Below are 24,379 nucleotides of genomic sequence, written 5' to 3'. Positions count from 1 at the left end.
ATATATATATATATATACACATACATACATACATACATACACACATATATATATATATATATATGAATGTGTGAATGTGTGTATCCTTTATAGCCTAAGCTATGATTTGTAATATAAATGCAAAACATTAAGCACAAGATTAGTTTGGGAAATCTATTCCTTTTTTTTTTGGTGACCATTGATGCAGAAAATAGGTCATATTCAGTCATATCATCATATATATGATTAGATTTCACGCTAATATTTTAGTGATAGTAATGACCGAACCTTTTTCATACGATTTTTGTGTTTGCTTACATGTGAACCTCTAGAACATGGTCATCACTGTTTAACATCCCGATTCCCATTTACTAGCCACAACTTGGTTGTTCATTCTTGGTTGTGACAGTTAAAACAGTCACATTTATTAAAATAAAAATATTTATATTCAAGTGGGGTGATAGAAATACTGTACATCCACAAAATCAAGCTGTAAAAAAAGGGACAGGACACCACCTAAAGTCCTAAAAGAAACAGGTTTGGCCTTCTAGCAGTGGTAAGGAGTGCCAAGTAGCAGTAACGCATGCATAATTTTGGACCAAAATGGGCTGGGAAATACTAGCAACAAACCAGTAATGAGTGCAACTGACTCACACCCAACCAACTTAGCAATATGCTTGTGTTACACTAATTCTGAAAAAATATTTCATGAATATCATCACCATGATGTGTGACTCTGCAGCGCTACATGAGTGAGTACATCCTGGGTCTGTGTGTGTAATCTGTTATCTGAATGCCTAAGCAGCTCTCGAGTATGAATCAGTCCCTCCAGGATTTTGCGATCGCAGACATTAATGTAAAATCAAGCGAACTCGGCAATATTCGGAGGAGCTTGCAATTATTCAAAATTACCACAGATTTTCAGCAGATTTGGGCCAAGATGCATCATATGACGTCATCACAACGTGCATTCAGTCAAATCGGATTCATGTGTGTCGAACATGAGTACAGCTAAAAGGTCTCATTTACCAACAAACATCACTGTGAAAGACCGTGCAAAACAAATTTTTACGTGTAATTGCAATTTTGCCAATTCAAGGAGTTCAAAAAAGCACAAAAAACTCAGCAAACTGCATCACAAATTTTTATAAAAACCGCAGCAAAATCAAGCATTTTTGTTCATCGAAATCCTGTACGGACTGATGAATGTGTGTTGAACAGGGGCCAGATTCTAAATGTATGAATGTGTTTGTGTTATGAGGTGCGCAGTAGCTCTGTGTGAATGTGTCTGGCCATCTCTGAGAGCAGTGAGCAACATCAAGCTCCTCAGGTTGGTACAGAGGGCACTTTGTGGGGGCAGAGGGCTCCTGCATGGCACTCTTACCTTTTATTAGGGCTGCTAGCCTGCACATCTCTGGTCGCTGGCCTGCGCACCACCGACTCAATCCAGCGACGGTGGGAATGCTGAGATGTGTTAGCATCTGGCCAGATTTGGCTCCAGGTGCTGCTGTATGACGTGGAGACAGGCCTATGGCTCTGGCATGTCTGCTCGCACTCCTCCATTGTGGCGAAGTTGTTGCTGTTGCCATGGCAACCGCCGTACCAGAAGTGTACACAGCGGGACTTGGCGGGGTCGTAGTAATATCGAGCAGTCCATTCATCACACAATCCAGCCGAGTGGGGCAGATCACATGGAGCACGCTGAGCTGGTGAAATGGCAACACGTAAAATACAGATAAATATCCTCTCGAGGGGGAAATAAATAACGTGGGGAAACACAAAGATACATGCAGTGCCTTTGTAAGAATGCGGAAGTTTGTAATATGGTATTGAACAGAAAAGGAACAAAACCACACACAAATCAAAGCACAGCACTTTAGTTCTGGTCAACAGACCTCATTACAATTCTAAATCTCATCTGTTTGCAAGACATTTGTTGAACATACAGTATAATGTAGTACATAGTATGGTTGTAACTTACCCCTGCCATGTGGAACAGGACAGCCCTCTCCGTTAGTACCACGAGCTGCAGTCACTCCATCAAAACAGCAGCCGTATGTGGCCCTGCTGCAGACCTCATGCTCCGACTGAGAGAGGGGAGAGAAAGCGACAGAGCTGCAGGGAGAAAAGCTAGAGATAATGTTTATACAGAATAATCCATGAAGAACAGTAGATACTCACAGCTGGGACAGAGGGGACATATTCTGGACAGCCCTCCTTATTGGGTCCTTGTGCCTGAGTCACACCATCCTGACAACAGCCATACCTAAGAGATGTGATCAGTACACAGGGCAGGAAGCAGTCACGAACAGACATGCATATGAGACACATTAACAGGGAGAAAACAAAACCTGTGAAATAAAATTCTATAATAAAATTGGAGGGCGCACGGTGGCATGTTCGCCTCACACCTCCAGGGTTGGGGGTTCGATTCCCGCCGTGGCCCTGTGTGTGCAGAGTTTGCACGTTCTCCCTGTGCTGCTGGGTTTTCTCCGGGTACTCCGGTTTGCTCCCCAGATCAAGACAGGCATGGTAGGCTGTTTGGCATGTCCAAAGTGTCCGTAGTGTATGAATGGGTGTGTGAATGTGTATGTGAGTGTGCCCTAATTCATGTGTCATACCTTAGGCTTGTTAAATAGTTCAGTAACTTGTTTGATTTCAATTTAAGTCAAGAGTCGTTCAGTAGTTATTGCATTTCCATTAAAGTATGTATACAATTTCTGTCCAAAATCAGAAAAAACATTCTGATGAAGCAAAGTAAATACTCTCTTGTGTACCTGGTGTGGGAACAGGATGATGTTTGGTAACAACCCTGACCATGAGGTCCACTGGCTGCAGTCACACCATCATGACAGCATCCAAAAGCAGTCTGATGGCAGTAAGGAACATCCCGCTGGTGAACTAAGAGAGAGACACACTTACTGATAAAGAATCAGTAGGCTTTTGATTACTTTGCAGTACAATAATATTGAAAACAAAAGCAAAAGGAGACATTCATCATGCATTACGAAAATGAGAGATCAGCAGGATAAGTGTAAAGAGAAACTGAAACTAATGCAGACAGTCATAAAGAGAGTGGCCCGAGCACAAAGCAGACAGAACAAAAGACTGAGATGAGTCAGATGTGCATGCAGACACAATCATTTAATTATAGTAAACTAAAACAATTTCATTTCGAGAGCACTAGTACACAAACAGCAATTCCAGAAGCTACTGAAACATGACGACAACTGAGAGGTCATCATACGACTTCCACAGGCCGCACTGAGAGTAGACAAGCCACAGTCGAGTGCTTCCGAACTATTTTAATTACACAAGACAGACCCCCCCCGAACCCCCCCCCCCCCCATAAAAACATGCCAATCAGGACAAGTTCACAAGTACAGGGACAGAGGAGTGATGTAGTGGACTGCTGGGAAAAACAGGAGAAAGGACAGATGAGGCCAAAAGCGGAGAAGCAGAACTAAACTGTAATGAGCAAACACAGCTGGATGGGAAATGAGGGGGGAACCTGTGCTAGTGTCCGCAGGATTGTAGGGGTAGAAACCGAAAATGGTGTTGTCATAGCCTCTTGTGTCTTGCATGCTGGGCACCACTGTTTAATATGAGCAACAAAACAACAAAAATGCTACAAGTCAAAAAATACACATAAACCATTTCTTTGCTAAGCCCCTCCAACCTTGGTTACTATTGTGGACATGCTTTTGTTGTATATCATTAAATATTTATATTAAAACACTGACTTAAACATAATGTGTCCAAAAAAAAATCTGAAAATCGGTCCAACATAAGGCTATGTTGATTGATAAGTCAAGATCTGGTTCAAATCGAAACAGAAAGCAGTTAGATACTGATACCAGTTAGTGTTTCTGTGTATGTGTGTGTCTGTGTGAGAGCAAGAGAGAGAGAGAGAGAGAGAGAGAGAGAGAGAGAGAAAGAGCACACAAGAGTGTGAGAAAGAGAGCTCAAATTTCTTTCAGAGCTCTAAGAAAATGGACAACCCCCCAAAAATTTTCAGCGTTGCCTATAGACGTGGTGGTGGGATTAAAGAAAAATGGCATTTTGATCAATTTGATCAGTTTACTGTTACATTTAATGTTATGGAATGTCAGTGAAGCAAGTCAGTTCCTGTTATACTTGCGTTCTAGCACCTATAAACAGTTCCGTCACCAGCCTCTATTTCTCTCTCTCTCTAAGTTAATAATCCAAAAAAAAATTAAACAAACCTCGGCTTGTCTTGTTAGTGAGAAACCAAAAATTGAGAAGCCATTTGTCCTGAATACTTTTTTTTGGTAGAAAACTTCAATTTAAATGAACTGAATCATATTCGATCAGGCCTGAATCGATCAGCATCTGAACTGAATCGTATTGCATCAGTAGTGAATTAAAGTGTATCGAATCATTATTCGATACACTTTAATGATTCATATATACTTATACGAATCATTATTCGATACACTTCGATATAATTATTCCAGTATTGCTGTATCAGATTATGCGCTATGTACTGAGACGTGCACCATATTGTCTTAGAGGGAGATTCATACCCTTTAGTGACTACAGGAACATGAGTGTGTTCAAGTCTGGTGATGAGAGAACACATATAAAAGAGAAGGGAATTTACAGCACGGTATGTGTGCTTTAAACCATTAAGCTAACTAATGGGGGTGATAAAGTCCTATGTTTTAAATTGTGTGTGTGTGTGTGTGTGTGTGTGTGTGTGTGGTAGGCATGTACCCTGGGGGCTGTAGCAGGGCTGCGTGTTGCAGCTCTCCACAGTAGAGGGTTTGGCATAGGCGTTACAGTGCTCCACCCCGTAAATGTTTCTCTGAGAGTCTGAACAGATTACCTGCCGCTCCCGAAGCCCCGAGCTACAGCTCTTAGAACACTGATAGAGAGTGAGAGAGCATAGAACGTATGAACTGCTAAGTGTATATAAACACACATTGATTGAAACTAGAAATCTAAGTGCCATAATATAGCCCATCTCACCAGCCCCCAATCACCAATGTGCCAGCCAATCCGGGTTACGCAGGCGGGCATCTCGCAGGTCTGCGTACTTGGCGGCTTGGGAAGACTGGCACACATGTAATCTGCAACACGGCTTTCTCCTGCTGAACCCACACACATCACCTCTCTTGTCTGCTCTCCAGAGCCACATGTCACAGAGCACTGCATGGACACACATACAAGTATGCACAATTATATAAAACAGCGTTTTTTCACAATTATACCTGAGTTAAAGGTGCAGTCTGTAATGTTTAAAAGTGTCTCTAGACCTATAAAAACGATGGTATAACTTCCATGGATGCCATTTTTGCCCAGTGTCTTTCTGATAGTGAATTCATGAACAATGACCTTTATTGATGCAAGAGAGGCCTGTAGGTCCTTTTATTGTTGTCCTTGGCTCTTTTGTGACTTCCTGGATGAGTCGTTGCTGTGCTCTTGGAGGAATTTTGGAAGGTCGGTCACTTCTGGGAAGGTTCACTACTGTGCAGAGTTTTTTTATTTCAAGATAACGGCTCTCGCTGTGGTCCTTTGGAGTCCCAGAGCCTTTGAATTTCTTTAAATTTTGGCATAGTGTGTTACTGGGTAAGACCTTTTAACCAACTTCATGCTGTTGAAAAAGTTCTATTTAAGTGTTGATCTGATTGAAGAGGGTTTGCAGTAATCAGGCCTGGTTGCGTCTTGTCCAGTTGAATCACATTATGAATGCAGTTTCATACATTTGGAGGAATTAGAAACTACAGGGCCAAATACATTTTCACACAGGCCCAGTTAGTATTGGATATTTTCTTTGCTCCAATAAATAACATTATCATTTAAAAACTACCAATAATTAATCATTTGTATGAAATTTGTTCTATGTTGGTCACTAACTGCCTTTTGTGTGTGCAATTGGACTTTGGTGTGCGTGTGTGTGAAGAGTGCTGAGCAGGATGTGGATTTTGGTATGCATGTCTTGATGTGGAAGGATGCTGAATGATGGGTTGCAAGCTTGTGTAACTGTCTCTGAAACTAGTTTATAAACTATTCGGGGGAGGTATACTGTGTGTGTACGTTCATCTGTCCGGTCGTAAAATGGCAATAAAGCTCAAAGAATTTGGCATAGATCTAGAGTCTCATTTATCAAAACATGCGTAAGACAAGTTCTATTTTTTTTGTACACAAGACCCACCCACACACGCACAAGAAAATTGGTGTTTATTACACACGTATGCTGAGCTACAGCTGTACGCATTGTCCATTCATAAATCCCACACATTCTAAACTGGCATGCTCGTACACGGCTACACTCAGTTGCATAAAGAAACACAATCAAATCTTCATATATATAAAAACAACTTCCCTTTAAAAAGTACTGTAGCCCGCTCACTGATGTGCACGGTTGATAAATGAGGCCCCTGGTCTTCTGAACACTGATTGATTCAATTTCCTCCACACCTGAATTCAAGCTTAATATTTCTGCCCCAGAATTTAGCTCCGTCCCAGCTGTTACAAAGCTGCTCAGCTCTGCTCTTTTTACATAGTTTCAACAGAATGAATGTGGTCATTGGGGTGACGGGGAATGCTTGAGAGGTTGCTGAACTCAAAATTTAGATAAACAGTTTTATTTTCAAACACAGTGAATAGCAGGAAATCACAGATTTACCTTGCTGATAGGCAAGCCAGAAAGTCTCAATACTGCAACATCATACACTATAATTCAGAATATCGGGCCGTTATAATAGATCAAATAATCTGATATAACCTATAGATTTACACCTCATGTGTTTATGCTTTTATATATAACCTGGGCATGTAAAATACAGGACTAGAGTTTACCTGAGGACACACATGTTTACCTGGCTCCATGAGGACATGCTGTACTGTGCACAATGCTGCATGTTGCAGGTTTGCTGGCTGACAGGTTTGGGAGCGTAAGCCTCACACAAAGAGTCTTCTACCAGTCGCCTTCCAGACACATCATGAGATATACACTCCACTCGGCGTACCTGAGTGCCCCCACCACACGTCACCGAGCACTGATTCCACTCACCGACCTTCCAGCTGTGACCCACACACACACACACACACACATACACACACACACACCAAAAACCAAACTAAAATCAGCAAAAGGATCAATGTAAAATGATGACTAGTATAATATCAACTGTGCCCAAAGCTCTGCCAACATGCAGCTCCCACAGATCTAACCCAAAGCAGCACAGTACACACCTGAACGCTGGACCATTGTCAGGAATTGGTTAGTTCATACAACTAAAAGGAAAAGTTTACACTTTTATAGGAACAAAAAAAAAAAAAGACACAGGGTAAATATGACTAATGATCATAGTTCAAATAACTCAACACTTTCCCTGTCAGTCATCTGATGACCTCCATATGAATAAAATGTCGAAATTCAAGTCAAGTAAACAACATATTTTTTCAGCTCTAGTTTCAGTAAAGCTAAGAACTTATAAAATGTCCAGACTGTACCACTGCTGCAGATGGGCGACGCTTATTATTTATGGCTTAGGAAGTGTTTTTTTGCTTCTCACACAAATGTATTTTATACCCTTCCGAACACAATGCACACCAAAGCAATGAAACGTGGAGTGCCAAGAATATTACAAAGCCACTGAGGTGATATGGTGGTTATTTTTAATAAGGTGTGTCCATGAATTAATATTAGATTCAGGCAATACATTGATTTCGTGGTCAAAGATTATTATGAACAGTTGTGACCACAGAGATACCAAAGTCATGGCCACAGACTGCGCAAATTGATCCCTTGTTTTAATATGTTGTGGCATCGTCGTACTTACTCCTATGTAAGTAGGAGTAATTATTGTAATTATTTGTTGGAAAATGTGAAATGCATTTCATTTTCTTAAGGTAAAGCAGGCTAATGGTGACTCCAGTACATAATTATCCTTCATTCCAAGTTATCCATGTGTGATGTTATCAATCATCCCCATGCTTAGGTTTCTGTAGCTACAATGGTCTAATTCCATGGATTTCTCTCTGCCACACTCATTTTAACATACTACAGTCACCACGAGTTAAATATTTTGAGTATTTTTTGTCCACCAAATAGATCTCGAGAATCTTAACTTTTAAATATTTTATACAGAATCCCTGAAGGAGATTTATTTTTATAAAGTGCTATGTCATTATTTAGTCGTTCATCAAGATAATGACATTATTTTCAAGTCTAAATAATGCCATAACTCAAGATATTATGACGTTAACAACAAAATAACCTATTAATAACAAGTTAGTAAGTCAAATTATTAACTAAGAAACTAAGTAGAAATAACGACATCGCACTTTAAAGTTTTTTGCGGTTCAGGGCTTCTGTAACATTAATTCGTGCCTATGTTGAGGTCAGTGTAGTAATTCATGGCCACACTTAATTAAAAAAAGAATCACTATTCACCTCAGTGGATCTGTAGACTACAGATTCACATAAAATACACCCATGATGTCTGCACCTAAAGCCCCACTAACACCAGTACTACCTCAGGTGGCTTTTCTATAGCACACAGACAGCAACCCAGCTCAGAGCTCCAAGGCTGGTGCTCAAAAGTTACGCACAGGCCAATGATATGGCTCATAATACGGGAATTATGTAAGCATCCAGTGAGCAGAAACAGAACTCCTGTTCCTCCTCTTTCACGGAAACATACCATAGTCAGTGGGAGTAGATGAATACAGCAAAGCTCTGAGCTGGACAGTTGCCCAAGGCCTTAGTTCATCTCCACATGTGGAAGAACAGGCACTTGCAACACTTATCTAATAATTCTGCAATGTTGTATTGATTGAAGACATCAATACAGACTGAGCTCAAACACATGTCACTGGTGTACCTAACTAGTCAGTAAACCTATGAACTGATTACGTCAATGTCTTCAGGAAGACTTATGAGTTCTTGGAAAGAGCTGGACATGGCATGGAAGCAGTTTCAGTGTGGAGAATGTATAAAGGAGTGGTCCAGGGTTAACCCCAAACTTATCAAAATTCTTCTAGGAATCTCTAAGTACTAAGAAAGATTATGAGTCCTTGCCTGGCATCTTGACAAGGCTGCATGTGCAGTGGAGCGATATAAGGTTACCATCCTGAACATCATAACTCCTCAATCCCTAGAAGAACTCTGCTGCCCCGCATTAATTCATCCTAAACGCCAAACGCTGGTACTTTCTTTAAGAATCTTAGTTAGACATCAGTTAGTGTTTGAGATCACATTCTGCTGCTGTCAGCTTTCCTCATGCTGGGTTACCTGTACACCTGAACATAGACATGTCTTGCTTCCTTGGGTGTCCATATTTGTGGAGGGTACACATACGCCATCCTTACAGAACAGGAGCAATACACCAAGAGGGGTTTTTTTTAGAAGAAGTGGTTCCCCACTAATCACACAGTCCAGATCAGTACGGAGACTTGCATAAGTATTCACCCCCTTGAACATTTCCACATTTTGTAGTGTTATACCCTGGAACTGGAATGGATTAATTGGGATTATATCATGAAACTACACCAAATAACCCATAATACTGAAGTGGTGGAAAACCAATATATTGTAGGTTGTTTAATTAATTACCAATCAAACTGTAACAGTTGTCATTGCATATGTATTGTGTAACCACAACTAAACCACTAAATTAGTTCTGGTGAACTGGTTGTCATCAGAAGTCACATAATTAGCTAAACTCACTACCGGTAAATTCACCTACCTGCGTATTAGGGGACACTGTTGCTCGTTGCATGTGCGGTTATTGAGAGGGCGAGGCAGAGATGCACACAAATAGTCAGGGTAGGCTTCATTATCAAAAGTGCAGAAGACCAGACGGGACTGGTAACCTGAAGAGATGCAGGATATATACGGTAAAAATGAATTACACCTCTAATAATATCCTAACATTTTTAAAATCAGAATGACTCTGTCGTGCTCTGATAGATACAGTATGGTCAAATGGTCTTATAATGTTCTTGCTGAAGTTTGATACTGACCAGAGCCACATTCCTTGCTGCAGACAGACCAAGAGCCATAGCTCCAGTAGTGGCCCTCTCTAGGGTGGCTGTTGGGGAGGTAATACTCGTACTCGATCCCCTGGTTGGCTTCCTGAGTGATCAGCTGAATGGAGACAAAGGCGGTTCAGCAAGACATTTTTCACCCAAAGTCCTGCTTTGGAAGATGTTCTGAATCCAGGTCATTCCTAAAATCTTGTCAAAGACTGTCAGAACGTTTGGACTTGTGATCACTGTGGGTTTCCCTTACTCAACGGAAGATCTCACCTCAATCACCAAAGGTTCAGTGGTTGGTCCACGGCCAGTGATTGTCTCTGGAGACATTTCCCCCTCCGTTCCTCTCTGGTAGTATAACATAGTACCAGCGATGGGGGTGCTCCGGGAGAATTCAATCACCCAGTGCCCATTAAGGTAGTACTCACCACGCAGGTTCTTGATGGCTGGAAGTATTCACAACGAGTAAAGAATACTTATAATAACACCAACACCAACACTACCACTACCACCACTTCTACAATTCAAATTGTACAATATTAGAAAAAGTGCATTCTCAAGTGTTATTTGGACAATGGTTAGCTTTCAAAAGTTTTCTGTAAAGGGTACTGGAAGGAAGCTTTTATATAACTGCTTCTAGCGCTACTAATACTGCAAACACCATCACTATTATTGGTATAGCTGCTTTTATTACAGAATCTCTTCATTACAAGCTTTCACTAGCTATAAATCATATGTGCAGTGGGGATGCCGTCCACTTGAGCGCCAGAGGATTACGGGTGATTGCCATAACACAGCTAAATTCTCACACACACTCACCCAAGTAGTTACGAGTAGGTACACTCTCAGTGATACGAATGCTGGTAGCGCCAACAGGAATGATGAACATTTGATTATAACCTAACAGGCATAAAGAAAAACCTTTAATGCATTTGCCACCATAGACCTCTGGTGATTAGGGTTGTGTGGGTGTGTTACCTTTGGGTAGACCCCTCGTGGAGAAGGTGTTCCTGACGAGGTGGCAGGACTGACCGTTCCCTCCACACTGCAGGCATGCATCCTCCTGCTGCCCAGAGTCCAGCATGCTGTCACAGCCCAGACGCTGTATGTACAGTGAGCATAAGTAGAGTCTAGTGAACTTCAGGAACTTGCGTTTGTGGTTAGATGAGTGAAAAGACATGGAGATGTTGTCCAATTGTCTAAAATGCGTCTGCAAATCTCCAACTGTGAATCTTGTAGAAATATTTACCTGTCTAATGATTTTTCCCTCACTGTATGTAAGGGCAAAATATACTTGTGTCCTCTTCCAGTCAGGATCATAACTGTGCCCTAAACTTCTTAATTATTACCCTAACAGTGGATCTGGGCATTAGCTGTATATTGTTATAGGCACTGCCTGCTTTCAGACAGTCAATACAATTTTGTTTCATTTTATTTATGTATTCTCGAATCTTTCCCATGTTGATGAACGACTGATGATGGAATTTGGCCTCTGTGTCACCCCATATTTATACCCCAGTGAAACAGTCATAATTCACACTGATATTCCCCACTGATAACCACTTAAGAGTTCCTAAACATTCAGGCAAATATAAAAAAAAATGTAAATGAATACACACTTCACGCATTACATTTTGATAAGGGATTATTTTCTTAGAACATATTTATTTTTAATTAAAGTTTACATTTTTTTCTCTGTCATATTTTCAGTGTGAGATTAAGTTCATTTAGAACAAAACATTTCTTCATAACTTATTTTATGCATCTTTAACAAGCATGCCAATAATGACTTCTTAAATTAATAATAAAGCATGACGGGTGAGTATTGATGGGTGAGAAGGTCATTCATTCTCACCGTGCACACTCCTTCCACACAGATATTATTACTGCCCGGGTGACAAGGTGTGCCGTCCACCACCGAGCTCCGGTGACGGAAATAGAAGTTCTCTCCTTTGGGGATGCAGTTCAGCTCACATTGGTTCTCCGCTGGAGCAGGTCAGACAAAATGCAAACACATGAGAAAATTGCTGATAATTATGCTTGGGAAGGGAAAAGTATAGGAAAAAACAACAAGATGTAGAAACTTGGAAAAAGCTCTTTTTTTTGTTACAATATGGGCTTCATCTGAAGCAGCTGTCACATATCAAGTTCATATTCTTATAAAGTAAAACAAAATCCCACAGCAATTAATGTCTTTTGGCTCTTGAGAAGATCGAATGTTCTCAGCAGGTTTACACTTCTCAAAATGGGAATAAACAAAACACAAAGTTCCCATCATCATAAAAGTACTTTGGGAGACTATTAGAGATAGAGATGGCTGCAAAGCTTTTACGAAATTCACTCTCGAGTATATACAGTGAAGCCCTGAGAGCCACAGAGAGTCACATACACACCTCCATAATAAGGTAACCATTTGTAATGTTTTCCATGAAAATCAGTGCCGTCGAACTGAGAGCACTGCTCCTCTCGGAAATCTCTGGAACTCTCAGGGCAGTCCTACAAAAGAAATATAAGATAGTGAAATAAAAAGGAAGTGTAAAAAAAAAAAGGAAAAATATCATTAAAATTTATAGAGGACTAGACACAGAAAGACAGTGTTGAAAAGATGAACTCTCACTGATGAAGAATCAGGGGAAAAACTAAAGCAGGCAGAGACATGTCTGCATGTTTCAAATATACAAGACATACAGTGGGGACCCAACGTCTGAGACCTCTAGTGAAAATGCTTCTATTTTGCATTCGTGTATTTTAAATTGAATTTAGAAAATGTAATAATTCGATAACTTAATTATATTACATTACCAACATTAACCCAAATCCCACTGTGTGTACGTACATACAGATTATATGGGTTCAAGAAGCGTGTACCTGAATATTGCACGTGCGATAGGATTTATCTGGTCCCACACAGCTGTGTCCTCCATCAGTCCTGAAAGCAGAGAAGTTTTCACATAAAGGAAAAACGTTCTCATTACTGATTAACACTGAAGAAGTGACAAATAAACACTGAGCATTTTCAAATGTCATTGATGATGAACTTTTACTGCTATTGTTATATAAAGATGTCTGTATATTAGTCAGTCTAGTATGCTAGTGCAACATTAGAGCGTACAGAGGCTTTCATAAGTATTCATTCCCCTTGAACTTTTTTATTTTTATTTTAGATCAAATATCATGTTTACATAACACATCATGTTGAGGGGGAAGGAGGGATCAATATAGTTTGCAAAATTATTTACAAATTAACAAAGTAAAGGTTCTGACTGCTTAAGTATTCGCCCCCATTGCTGTGAATCCCATAAATCAGGGGACCTCTTGCACTAACGGACTCCCTCCCCTCCAAACACAATCCATCTATTCATATATCAAGCATATAATTTAAACGTACATAATAATATTTTGGCAATTTAACTGTGCTATTTATTCCTGAAATTTCTGACTTATGCAAGCCATTGTATACAGAGATGTGTGCTGTCTCTGAATGGGTTAGATTATATTTCGTAATGATCTGTAGGGTGTGGTATTAGATACTGTGGAGACATGCAAATACACACACTAAGATGTCTGAGGCAAGATGAGAAATCTGGCCTCTAGGATCTGACTTTGTTCAGACTGTAATTAGATTGCATGTGGGCTTGTCTTGGTTATCTTATAACGTCTTATAACGTGAGAGATTAAAAACAGAGTCAAATTAAATGTGTACATGGAATAAATAAGTGTATATTAGTGCCATAGTTCTTTAAGTGTGGTCCAGGGACCCCAAGAATCCAAGAAGTATAAGCAGGGGGTCTGTGGTTTTTAATTCAGTGAGAGTGGGGGAAATCATGACACAGTGTTATCAATGTTATTATATCTATTACTGAGTTCTTGGAATTGTTAGCAGAACTGGTTAAAAACAAGTAGACCTATAAATGAAGTAAACATCAATGAAATGGCCCTTTTATGAAAAATATTCTGTAAGTGGAGAGTTCAGAAATGAAAAAGCTTTATTTATTGTATTGCATTTGCTCATACTTAAATGTAAGAAGTGCTATTGTGTTTACTGTTCATACTGTGAGCAAGTATGTTTCTGATTCTGGTTCTGATATCGCTTCTCATACAGATTCTGATTCTGATACCGCTTCTGATTCTGGTTCTGATACCACTTCTGATACAGATTCTGATACTGCTTCTGATTCTGATTCTGATACCACTTCTGATTCTGGTTCTGATACCACTTCTGATTCTGATACCACTTCTGATACAGATTCTGATACCACTTCTGATTCTGGTTCTGATACCGCTTCTGATTCTGGTTCTTATACCGCTTCTCATACAGATTCTGATACTGGTTCTGATTCTGATTCCGCTTCTCATACAGATTCTGATACCGCTTCTGATTCTGGTTCTGATACCACTTCTGATTCTGGTTCTTATACCACTTCTCATACAGATTCTGATACCGCTTCTCATACAGATTCTGATACCGGTTCTGATTCTGATTCTGATACCGCTTCAGATTCTGATTCCGAATCTGATACCGCTTCTCATATAGATTCTGATACCGCTTCTGATTCTGGTTCTGGTACCGCTTCTGATACAGATTCTGATCCTGATTCTGGTTCTGATTCCGCTTCTGATACAGATTCTGATCCTGATTCTGATTCTGGATCTGATACCACTTCTGATACAGATTCTAATACCAATACTAATTCTGATACTGATACTTATACTAATTCTGATACTGATTTTGATTCTGAAACCAATTCTGATACTGACACTGATTCTGGTACTGATTCTGAATTGAGTGGGAAAGAGGTCGCCACACTGCACCACTGCTTCAATCACTGCTCCTCTCCTGGCTGCGTATCACTTGCCTAGTTGTAGACGCCACAGTGACAGCAGCAACAAACATGGCGTATGGTACCATGGCTGGACATTGTTCTTGTGTAACAAATAGCACAAAAATGCTGTGGGAACACTGTCTAAGAGACTGTATGCATGTGCGCATGTGTGTGCAGGCACAAGCACTCACAGGCAGCATTAAGTTTTGGGTAACTGAATTTCTACTCTAGGTTTTGCAATGCCTGTTTTCGAGAAAAGAGCTTGAGTGGCATGTAAAGACACACACATGTACACACACAGGCACATAGCTACAGTGTGTATTCCTGTGCCCAGGGGCTAAATCCAAACAGGCATTACTCAATCAAGTGGCAGACCAAATACCAACTGCTCATGTTGTATTTCTCTGTAATAAGAAGCCAGTTTCACCACAAACATGGCAACTAAACTGGATCCACTTTTAATGTAGCTTTGAGGTTCGTGTTGCAACATTAATCCTAAAAAGGCACCACAGAACATTTTGCAATGTTTCAGGAAGACAACTTAATGAAATATACACGACTAGGGAGGGGAGAGGAGTGCTGGATTGACAAACACGACAGCTCCTCCTTAAAAGCACTGTGCTCATCATCAGATGCAAGAGAGAACATGCACACCAGATTCCAAGTCGGGCAAGATTTATAGGCACAACGCTATATTGAACCAGCCTTCTACACAAGCTTACCATTTTGAAATCACAACAGTGTCAATATAATCAAAACGAACTGTTAACAAGTTCCTTTGACGAAATCAAGCTGTCAGTGTTAGTTCTTGGTTAAACATTTGAAAACCCATTGAAGTTTAATCTAAATTGTATAATATACTACAAAAATAAGTTGATCAGAAATACGCTTAAACTTAATTTCTTTAAGACTTGCTTTGCATGTTCATCGTTAGGGCCTGGAGACGGGAAACGCCTGCCTTTATCTTAGTCCACATTCAACAGAGAAGACAAAAGAGCTCCCGGATACAGACATAGGATTTGATGACTTCAGGATTTTTTGTTTTTGTTTTCAGAAAGCATGCATGAACAGAGTCTAAAACAGGAGTATACTATGACAGCATGAAGTAGCTAGACCTGCGATTCTCTATATTTCATGTCTGCTTGGCTGAAGTGTGAGCTTTTCTCCAAAGAAAAAAAACAAAAACAAAAACTGTTATGTGTTTAAAACAATATCTGTCTTTCAAAACTTGTCTGTGCCTGAGGTTGCACTGACACACCCAGGGATCTCCCACCAACACACAAACAGACATTTACAGACACGATGCTGGCCAATTATGTGCATGAGAGCTGTCTGCTTACCGCTGACTCACACACTGTCTCGTCCTCACGGTCACGCCGATGCCACATGAGCGGCTGCACTCTCCATACGGCCCCCATTCGCCCCAGTAATCGGCGCTCGGCATCTAAAAGCACCGTGGTCACGTTAGGGTTAATTAGTGCATTATGAACTTACACTCTCTGCATGCAAACTGTATAAAAAATCTAAAAAAAAAACCAAATTTCGTTCATTTTTCACATCCACTGCGTCTGTAGTGATATCACGGTGATCACACTTATCTGAAAATATTTCCAAAGATCTTTCAATTTAAAAGGCAGTTCAAATGTAAATCATTTGGCCACAAGCTCATCCACAAGCCAAAACACAACATGCATTTATGTGAGTAGTAACTACACTTGTTAAAGACGCGAACAAGATTAATGGCATGTCACGCCTGACGCCAGAACATTTGGAATATACGTATAGCTTTAAATAAAGGCAAATTAAATTGGAACCTTCTATTATGACTCATACTACTTTATCATTTCTGATACGTCACAGCACTCACCATGAACACCGGAACCAGAAGCATCTGCACCGAGGCCACGGCCAACAGCAGCTTCATCGTTTTACTACAGAAGAGAGATAATGCTTGAAGAATGTCACATGTGTTGAACATCAATATGGATGACAAGACCAAAATGTCTATATGAAAAGCTGAGTACCAGTTTACCTGTTTTGTTTTTCCCCCACAGCTGGTTAATTTGTCATGCACCTAAAATCCTGTAACAAATTAGAGATTCAAATGGAGCATTAGCAACCTTTTGATTTAGACTAGTCTCACAAGACAGATATTTTTAGACATCTGACTGATCGTGAATCGGTGTCACCAAGAACTGCAGTCTTTCACAGAGAAGGGATATAAAACTGAGGTTTTGAATTAGTTTCAACGCAATTTCAATGCACTTTTATTTCCATAGAGCATTTAACACAAAGCAGCATTACATGTAGAATTAGATCTACAGGGTGTCACAAAAGTCTCCATACATAGGCGAAATAAACACTTTTTTAGTAAAAATGTCTCCTAAAACTGTTCATACATTACTGACAAAAGTAGAACGTATTGAAATCATTCTCATGGCCGGATCAGGAAGCTGTCGCAGGGTTGTGATGGACTTTAACAGGGAACGTGGCGAGCACGTCACACACGACATTGCTGCCAAACTTATTAACAAATTCAAAAAGACTGGAAGTGTTGCAGACCAAATGAGAAGTGGGCGTCCACGAACATCCACGGACGAAGGCACGACTGACGTGGTGCTGACATACATAGTCCCCTGTGTATGGAGACCTTTGGTTCACCGTGTCCATGTGAGCAAGCCATAGGCAAGGAAAAATCCCTGAGGTGACATGTGGAACAAACCGTGACAGGAATCATACTCAAAAAACTCATACTCTTCTGTGAAGTGAGACTATAAATCATTACCCTTGCACAACTGCATATTATAAAGTCAAATAGTACTATGTGTGCTGAAATCATATGCTGTTCAGCATGAGCAATGAGCACAGGACAGTCTTTATGATTACAGCAGCAGTTTCCGCTGAAACAAGGGCTAGTCTGGGAAATACTCTGCTTTTGGGAAATGCACATCATTAGGGAATTCATGTAGGACCATCTACAACAACAGCAAGTGAGTCACAGACGCTCCAAGCAGAAGGAGAGCATCGGGATGTGTGTAGGTGGTGGTGCCACAAAAACACTCACAAACACATGCAACGATCTGAAAACAGAGTGTCACTGTCGGCCTGATAAACAGTTCATTAAAAATGTGTCTACAGATACATATGGATAATCAATGAGATTGTAGCAGGTTTCTGATGCATGCAGTGGTTGTGCTACGCCTGCTAAATTGTACAATATAAATCAGTGGCTCCATGGGAAGTGGCAAAAGATGCAATTGCTTAATTGAGATATTTACATTCAAGGCACTTTAACCACCATATGCACACAAGTACAAACACACTTCTATTTAGCATACAAACGGGTGACAAATTAAAGGAAATAAACATTAATAAGGTGCCACCACAAGCTACAAGAACAGCTTCAGTGTATCTTGGCATCGGTTCTACAAGACTCAGGGAACTGTATGGGAAGGATGAAAATGATTCTTCCAAAAGATATTCCCTCAGGGGGTGCTTTGGTAATGGTGGTGGAGAGGATTATCAACACATCACTCCAAAAACTCCCATAGGTGTTCAACTGCATTGAGATCTGGTGAATGTGAAGACCATAGAATATGATTTATACCCTTTTCACACTCATCAAACTATACAGTAGGTCCTCGTCCACTGTAGATGGGGGCGTGGTCACCCATCAGCATAGAAATGGATGTTTCAGCATAGGATGAAAGATTGGAGTAAGTCAGAGTAAATTTTGTATTGTACTGATTGGACACAAACCATGCTAGCAAAATTCCTCCCAGAGGACAACAGTGCAAACAGGTTTTCATTTAATCTGTCACTCGCAGTGATACTGAAGCTATAATCCTTCACCGATCTCTCTTTTTTTTCTCTCTATTGAAGTTAATAAGACAAAAAACACAGCTTGTCATGTTACTGAGAAACCGCAAACGCCCTCCATCCATGTTGGAAAGCTTAAAGGAACGGCTTTACTGTTACAAAGCTCTGACACTGGATACTCCTTCCAAAAATGCTAAATAAACACTTCCTCACAGAAACAACTTAACCATATCAACAATTATGCTTTTTTTTAATTATTTGTTTATGTGGAATGTCCACCATACAAGTCCTTACAGAAATCATAACGTACTAGAAAGAGCACTTTGATATAAACCTGTGATTTGCCTTGCAGTTGAATTACTGCCAGAGCTTCTGTTATAGAAAAATAACCAACACCTTCTAACCAATCAGAATTGGTTGTGGTTTAAACTGATTTTTTTTTTTAAATTGCTATTAAATATTATAAAGTTCAGATGTCTTTTGATATTCATGCACATCGAGAACTGGTTTCTTTTTGCAGGATGTTATTAAGGAGGCACACCCCTGTAATGGAGGAGAACAGCCCTCCATTGGCTACCAATGGCCCTTTAGAGAAGCAAATTCTCATACCAATGGTCAATTGAGATTGGCACGGCATTAGACATGGCAGGAAAGTACTAGATTGTCCCAAGTGATAATTTCACCCACTTGTTATGAACTTCTCACACCACCATGAGTCTATTCTAAGGACCCTTTAATGGATGGAAGTGAAAATAACCAACAATTCAAGCCCTAGGGTGGCAAAGCTGATTGGACACGAATCTAAGGAAAACCAAAATGCTAAAACACAGCCAAAGAATACACATATTCAGACAGTTTGGGGAGGTACCCAAGCTGCTCCTGCCAGTGTGTGCATGCTGATGCCTGTCAAGTTTCATCTTGGAGGTGTACTGGCAATCATTAATATCATGCCCTGGGAGGCGTGTTGTTTGGTATTTAAAAACTGTGCATGAATTGCTAGTAAATATATCAAGTATTATATTTGAAAATCACCTCTTGGAGTTAGTGCATGGATTCCAGAGCTGGAAGTAATCATACTTGGTAGTCAGTGGGTGTTTCCTAGACTAATATCTTAGCTCTGAGTGTCAGGACGTGTGGAAATACAAGACAATGAATTACTTACAAAAGCTCTACACTCTGAGGAAAGAAGGTATCCACACACCACCATTAGTTCACTTGATATCTTATGGAACATACTGTACTCAGTGTTTTCTTGAATTCCAGACAGCGCACCCGCCCACTAACACCCAAACACAAATCAAAAGCATTAACACGAGTGTGTGCTTTGAGTGTCTTGATCAGACCAGTCAATACTGAAAGCACACCATGATGTAGTGTTATGGGTGGGGTGGAGAATTTGAATACCCTTAGGACAAAAAAAAAAGTAGATGAGGAAATTTATCATGTACCATTTGGTTTTGGTGTGTTAGTTTTCACAGATATTCCTTCATTATTTAAAAGAAATATATACTGCATGCTACGACACTAACCATGGAATTAATATAAATGATATCCGTTCAAAAGTTTCCACCCCCTATTTTGAAAGTAATATAAATATGCTCTAATAGCATGTATGCTCAGCTTTTGCTTTTATAACCACCTCCACCCTCTTTTGTGTCCTCTGAGCAGCTTTCAGGTCCTCTGAGCTGTAACATTCCCCCTTGATTCTTCTTTACATATCGTCCAACTCTCCCAGATTTACTGCCCAGTCTGTGCTCATTCATCTCTGCATATCAATTATAACTCTGCTGGATGTCATACACTGCCTTCTTCAAATCAAATCTGGAGACCAGGAGTTTCTTGAAAAGGTTCTTGAGTTCTTTCTATTATTGTTGTAGTACCTTTTGAAACCTTACTCTAAAAGACAAAGTCCAATTATGCAACTTAAATCTTTTTACAGGTACACAATATCCACATAGAGTGAATAATACATATTAAAAGTACAACACATAAGGGATCAGGAAAGGGTTTTGTTTTGTTTTTGTTTTTTTCTGAGAGTGCAGGGGCTGCAAACTTTTGCATTCAAATGTACATCCACAACATCTGGACAAAGAAATTTCAACAAAGTGGTGAGAAGGTAAGTCCTTACAGTACACATGTACCGACATAGTCTAATCCAGTGGTTGTCAAAATATATATATATATATATATATATATATATATATCAATTTTGTTACAGTGGTGGAAATCACAACTCGCTTTGATCAAAGTTATTCTATTTATTATTGAGTTTTATTACTGATTTCAGTCATTCAACTATAAATAATATCGATTTGGACTTAATGTGTTCTGCAAGTGCACAGTTTCTGGAATGAAAAGCTCTATGGCTCCAGTAAATAGCCTGTATATTATTATATTATTCTACCCAGTTTAATATTGAGCCTGATATTTCAATTGTTATGAATATGTTCATAAAATAAATGTCCCTTTTTTTGTACAGTTAAAGGGGCTCTAGCTGCAAAAAAAAGTTGGCTGTAATGTACCTCTTGGTGTTTAAATTCAATTCAAAATAGTATCTCACATATAAGGTCAAAAGCATAAAAGATCCTCACACTTACAGCTTTGTTCTAGCTTCTCTCACGGGTCATTTGAGACAGGAGAAGACCCAGGCGATGCCAGCCAGCTTTTGTTTGCGAAAGCGCAGGGAAAGTTGAAAAGCGACCCAGAGATCAAACTTACCGCCACGGCTCAGTGTAGTGAATCCCTCCAGCTCTGAGCGACTCTTTAACTCCAGGCCATGGAGGACTCGGACTGTAATCGGACTGACTGTAATCGGACTGATCCTCCTACTTCAGCATGTCCATGTGACACACGTTGGCGACGTGTGTGTGTGTGTGTGTGTGTGTGTTTGGACTCAGGGCGCTTGGCTTGAACCTGGTGGGATGATGATAAAGCGGTGGTGCGGCATACAGCTAAAGTGGGCGGGGCTTTGGGGGAAAAAGAAAAAAAAAACATGGGCTCAATCCCAAAATGGCTCCCTTTTGGACAGATAGTGAGCTATATTACGTGTAGAAAGTAGCATTATTTCATGTCCAGAACTGTATAGTGTACAGGGAGGAGGGAGTGGTTTGGGATTGGTCCTACAGTACAGCACTGACAGATGATGGAGCATTATCTATCCAGGGTGCAATTTCACAATGAAAAATAGTTTTTTAATTTCGCTCTTGTATACTAATTTAATACAATTCGTATTACAATTTTATTATAAATACATTCTGATTTTTCTATCCATATATTATTGTAATGTAATATATCCATGCTGAAAAAATAAAACCCCAAACGATAGACACCCTCACAGAATTTGTAATGGTTTTAATGGTTATAATGAGAATTGTATTAGTTTTAATGGAAACTGTAATGGTCCCTGTGGGTCTCTACTGGTCATTTGTTGCCTTCTACTGGTGGTATGTTATGTCTATGCCTAGGATACCATTAAGGATCAGTAATGGTAATGGTTTTAATGGTTAACAGTTGATAGTTTTTAATGGTATTTGTAGTGGAAACCATTCGAATTTCTGTGATGGTTTGTACTGGTTTTTTTTTTTTCCAGCAGGGATGTCTTCATATATTTAAAGCCTAGAAACCCAAAAGGGTTCTTCTGCTTGTCCTACCTGAAGCAGCTCTTTAAGGGTTCCGCGTAGAACATTCTACATACAACCACTTTTGAAAGCAACGGATCTTTGGATATTTCTTTAATTATGCATTTAATTATAATTCTTTAATTATCCAAAGCGAAGCATGCAATCTGTATGTAGGTATGTACACTATATGACCAAATGTTTGTGGACACTTAATCATCACACCCACACGTGCTTTTTGAACATCCAATTCCAGATTTAGTCACCTTTGCTGTTATTACAACCTCAACGCTTCTGGGAAGGCTTTGCACTAGATTTTGGAGCATGGCTGTGGGGATGTGCTCATTCAGCCACAAGAGCATTAGTGAGGTCATGTTAGGCGAAGTGGCCTGCGGTGCAGTTGGTGTTTCAGTTCATCCCAGAGTTCAGTGGGGTTGAGGTAAGGGCTTTGTGAAGACCACTCGAGTTCTTCCACTCCAAACTTGGCAAACCATGTCTTCATGAAGCTCGCTTTGTGAACAGAGGCACTGTCATGCTGGAACAGGTTTGGGCCGCTTAGTTCCAGTGAAGGGAAATTGTAATGGTACAAAGTATATAATAAAAGTATAAAAAAGACATACTAGACAATTGCGTGCTCCCAACTTTGTGGCAACAGTTTGGGGAAGTACCATATATGGGTGTGATGGTCAGGAGTCCACAAACTGTTGGCCATTTAGTTCTTTTGTTTTGTTTTGTTTTGTTTTTTTTACTTATGCCAGTAGTGCATTCAAGTATTATGTGGCAAAAGAGTATGCATATATGGTGGTAGGTAGGTAGATAGAAAGATAGGTAGGTAGGTAGATAGGTAAATAGGTAGGTAGGTAGGTAGGTACAATGATAGGTAGGTAGGTAGGTAGGTAAATAGGTAGGTAGGTAGGTAGGTAGATAGGTAGGTAGGTGGAAAGATATGTAGGTAGGTAGGTGGAAAGATAGGTAGGTAGGTAGATAGAAAGATAGGTAGGTAGGTAGGTGGAAAGATAGGTAGGTAGGTATATAGAAAGATAGGTAGGTAGGTAGGTGGAAAGATAGGTAGGTAGGTAGGTGGATAGAAAGATAGGTAGGTAGGTAGATAGGTAGGTAGTTAGGTAGATAGGTAGGTATGTAGGTAGAAAGAAAGATAGGTAGGTAGGTAGAAAGATAGGTAGGTAGGTAGATCGGTAGTATGTAGGTAGGTAGGTATGTAGGTAGATAGAAAGATAGGTTGGTAGGTAGGTATGTAGGTGGAAAGATAGGTAGGTAGGTAGGTAGATAGAAAGATAGGTAGGTATGTAGGTAGATAGGTAGGTAGGTAGGTAGAGAGAAAGATAGGTAGGTAGGTAGGAAGATAGGCAGGTAGGTAGGTAGATAGAAAGATAAGTAGGTAGGTAGATAGGTAGAAAGATAGGTAGGTAGATAGGTAGGTAAGTAGGTAGGTAGGTAGGTGGAAAGATAGGTAGGTAGGTAGGTAGGTAGATAGAAAGATAGGTAGGTAGGTAGGTAGGCAGATAGAAAGATAGGTTGGTAGGTAGGTAGAAAGATTGTCTCTAAAACACCAAAATCAAGCAATGGAATTAGAGTTCTCTGATTCATTGATCTGCAAAATGAAGAACAATTAGAACTGACAAAGCCACAAGATCTCACAGTTAGCACCAGTGAAAGTGACTCACGCTTTGTAAACTGAGAACTAATTAGGGAGAATTATACAGACACACCAACTAGATCACTTTCGCCCACACACATTTGATCAAATGATGAACCATATTGCATACTCTATTTTTAAATAATTATTTTACACCAGACATGCAAAAATATAATCTAACCCTAACATATACACGGCGCCATTGTACAGTGCATCCATACATAGACACGTTTTTTAAGGGGAAACTACTGAAGCCACAATGGAGACTACGGAAAGGAAAATATTACCATCCGTTTCCAAAATTGGCTCCCTACTTTAACGCAGGGGTACCAACTACAGCTGCGGTAAGTGAAAATATACATTTGTAGTGGCATTAAGCCACTTGAGGTTAAGTCATACCAACAGCATGTGTGCTGTGCTCCAGCTGTGGCCTGCAGAGAGAATGTAGCAGGCCTGACGACTGAAAGGTGGATCTG

General features: G+C 40.0%; 1 protein-coding gene across 3 annotated transcripts in view; it reads right to left on the bottom strand.

Annotated features, from left to right (window-relative positions):
• The window catches only part of paplna (papilin a, proteoglycan-like sulfated glycoprotein), a 30,622-nt gene extending 8,867 nt beyond the window's left edge, over nucleotides 1–21,755 (bottom strand). The window contains exons 1-21 of one of the 3 annotated variants that reach the window (XM_053632871.1): nucleotides 21,348–21,755; nucleotides 16,843–16,892; nucleotides 16,678–16,741; nucleotides 16,151–16,254; nucleotides 12,856–12,916; nucleotides 12,381–12,483; nucleotides 11,843–11,973; nucleotides 10,966–11,089; nucleotides 10,807–10,887; nucleotides 10,261–10,433; nucleotides 9,976–10,099; nucleotides 9,699–9,825; nucleotides 9,245–9,316; nucleotides 6,825–7,029; nucleotides 4,972–5,151; nucleotides 4,717–4,867; nucleotides 3,491–3,574; nucleotides 2,757–2,880; nucleotides 2,161–2,245; nucleotides 1,961–2,066; nucleotides 1,364–1,685 (exon numbers count right to left, since the gene is read on the bottom strand). In XM_053632871.1, coding sequence (XP_053488846.1) covers nucleotides 1,364–1,685; nucleotides 1,961–2,066; nucleotides 2,161–2,245; nucleotides 2,757–2,880; nucleotides 3,491–3,574; nucleotides 4,717–4,867; nucleotides 4,972–5,151; nucleotides 6,825–7,029; nucleotides 9,245–9,316; nucleotides 9,699–9,825; nucleotides 9,976–10,099; nucleotides 10,261–10,433; nucleotides 10,807–10,887; nucleotides 10,966–11,089; nucleotides 11,843–11,973; nucleotides 12,381–12,483; nucleotides 12,856–12,916; nucleotides 16,151–16,254; nucleotides 16,678–16,734 — 2,414 coding nt within the window. In that variant the 5' untranslated portion in view covers nucleotides 16,735–16,741; nucleotides 16,843–16,892; nucleotides 21,348–21,755. The other 2 variants (XM_053632872.1, XM_053632873.1) reach the window with 2 other exon arrangements.
• Between the last annotated feature and the right edge of the window lie 2,624 nt (nucleotides 21,756–24,379).

Source organism: Ictalurus furcatus, chromosome 9 (genome assembly GCF_023375685.1).
Source record: "Ictalurus furcatus strain D&B chromosome 9, Billie_1.0, whole genome shotgun sequence".
NCBI classification, from domain to species: domain Eukaryota; kingdom Metazoa; phylum Chordata; class Actinopteri; order Siluriformes; family Ictaluridae; genus Ictalurus; species Ictalurus furcatus.
This window is presented reverse-complemented; position numbering and strand designations above follow the sequence as displayed.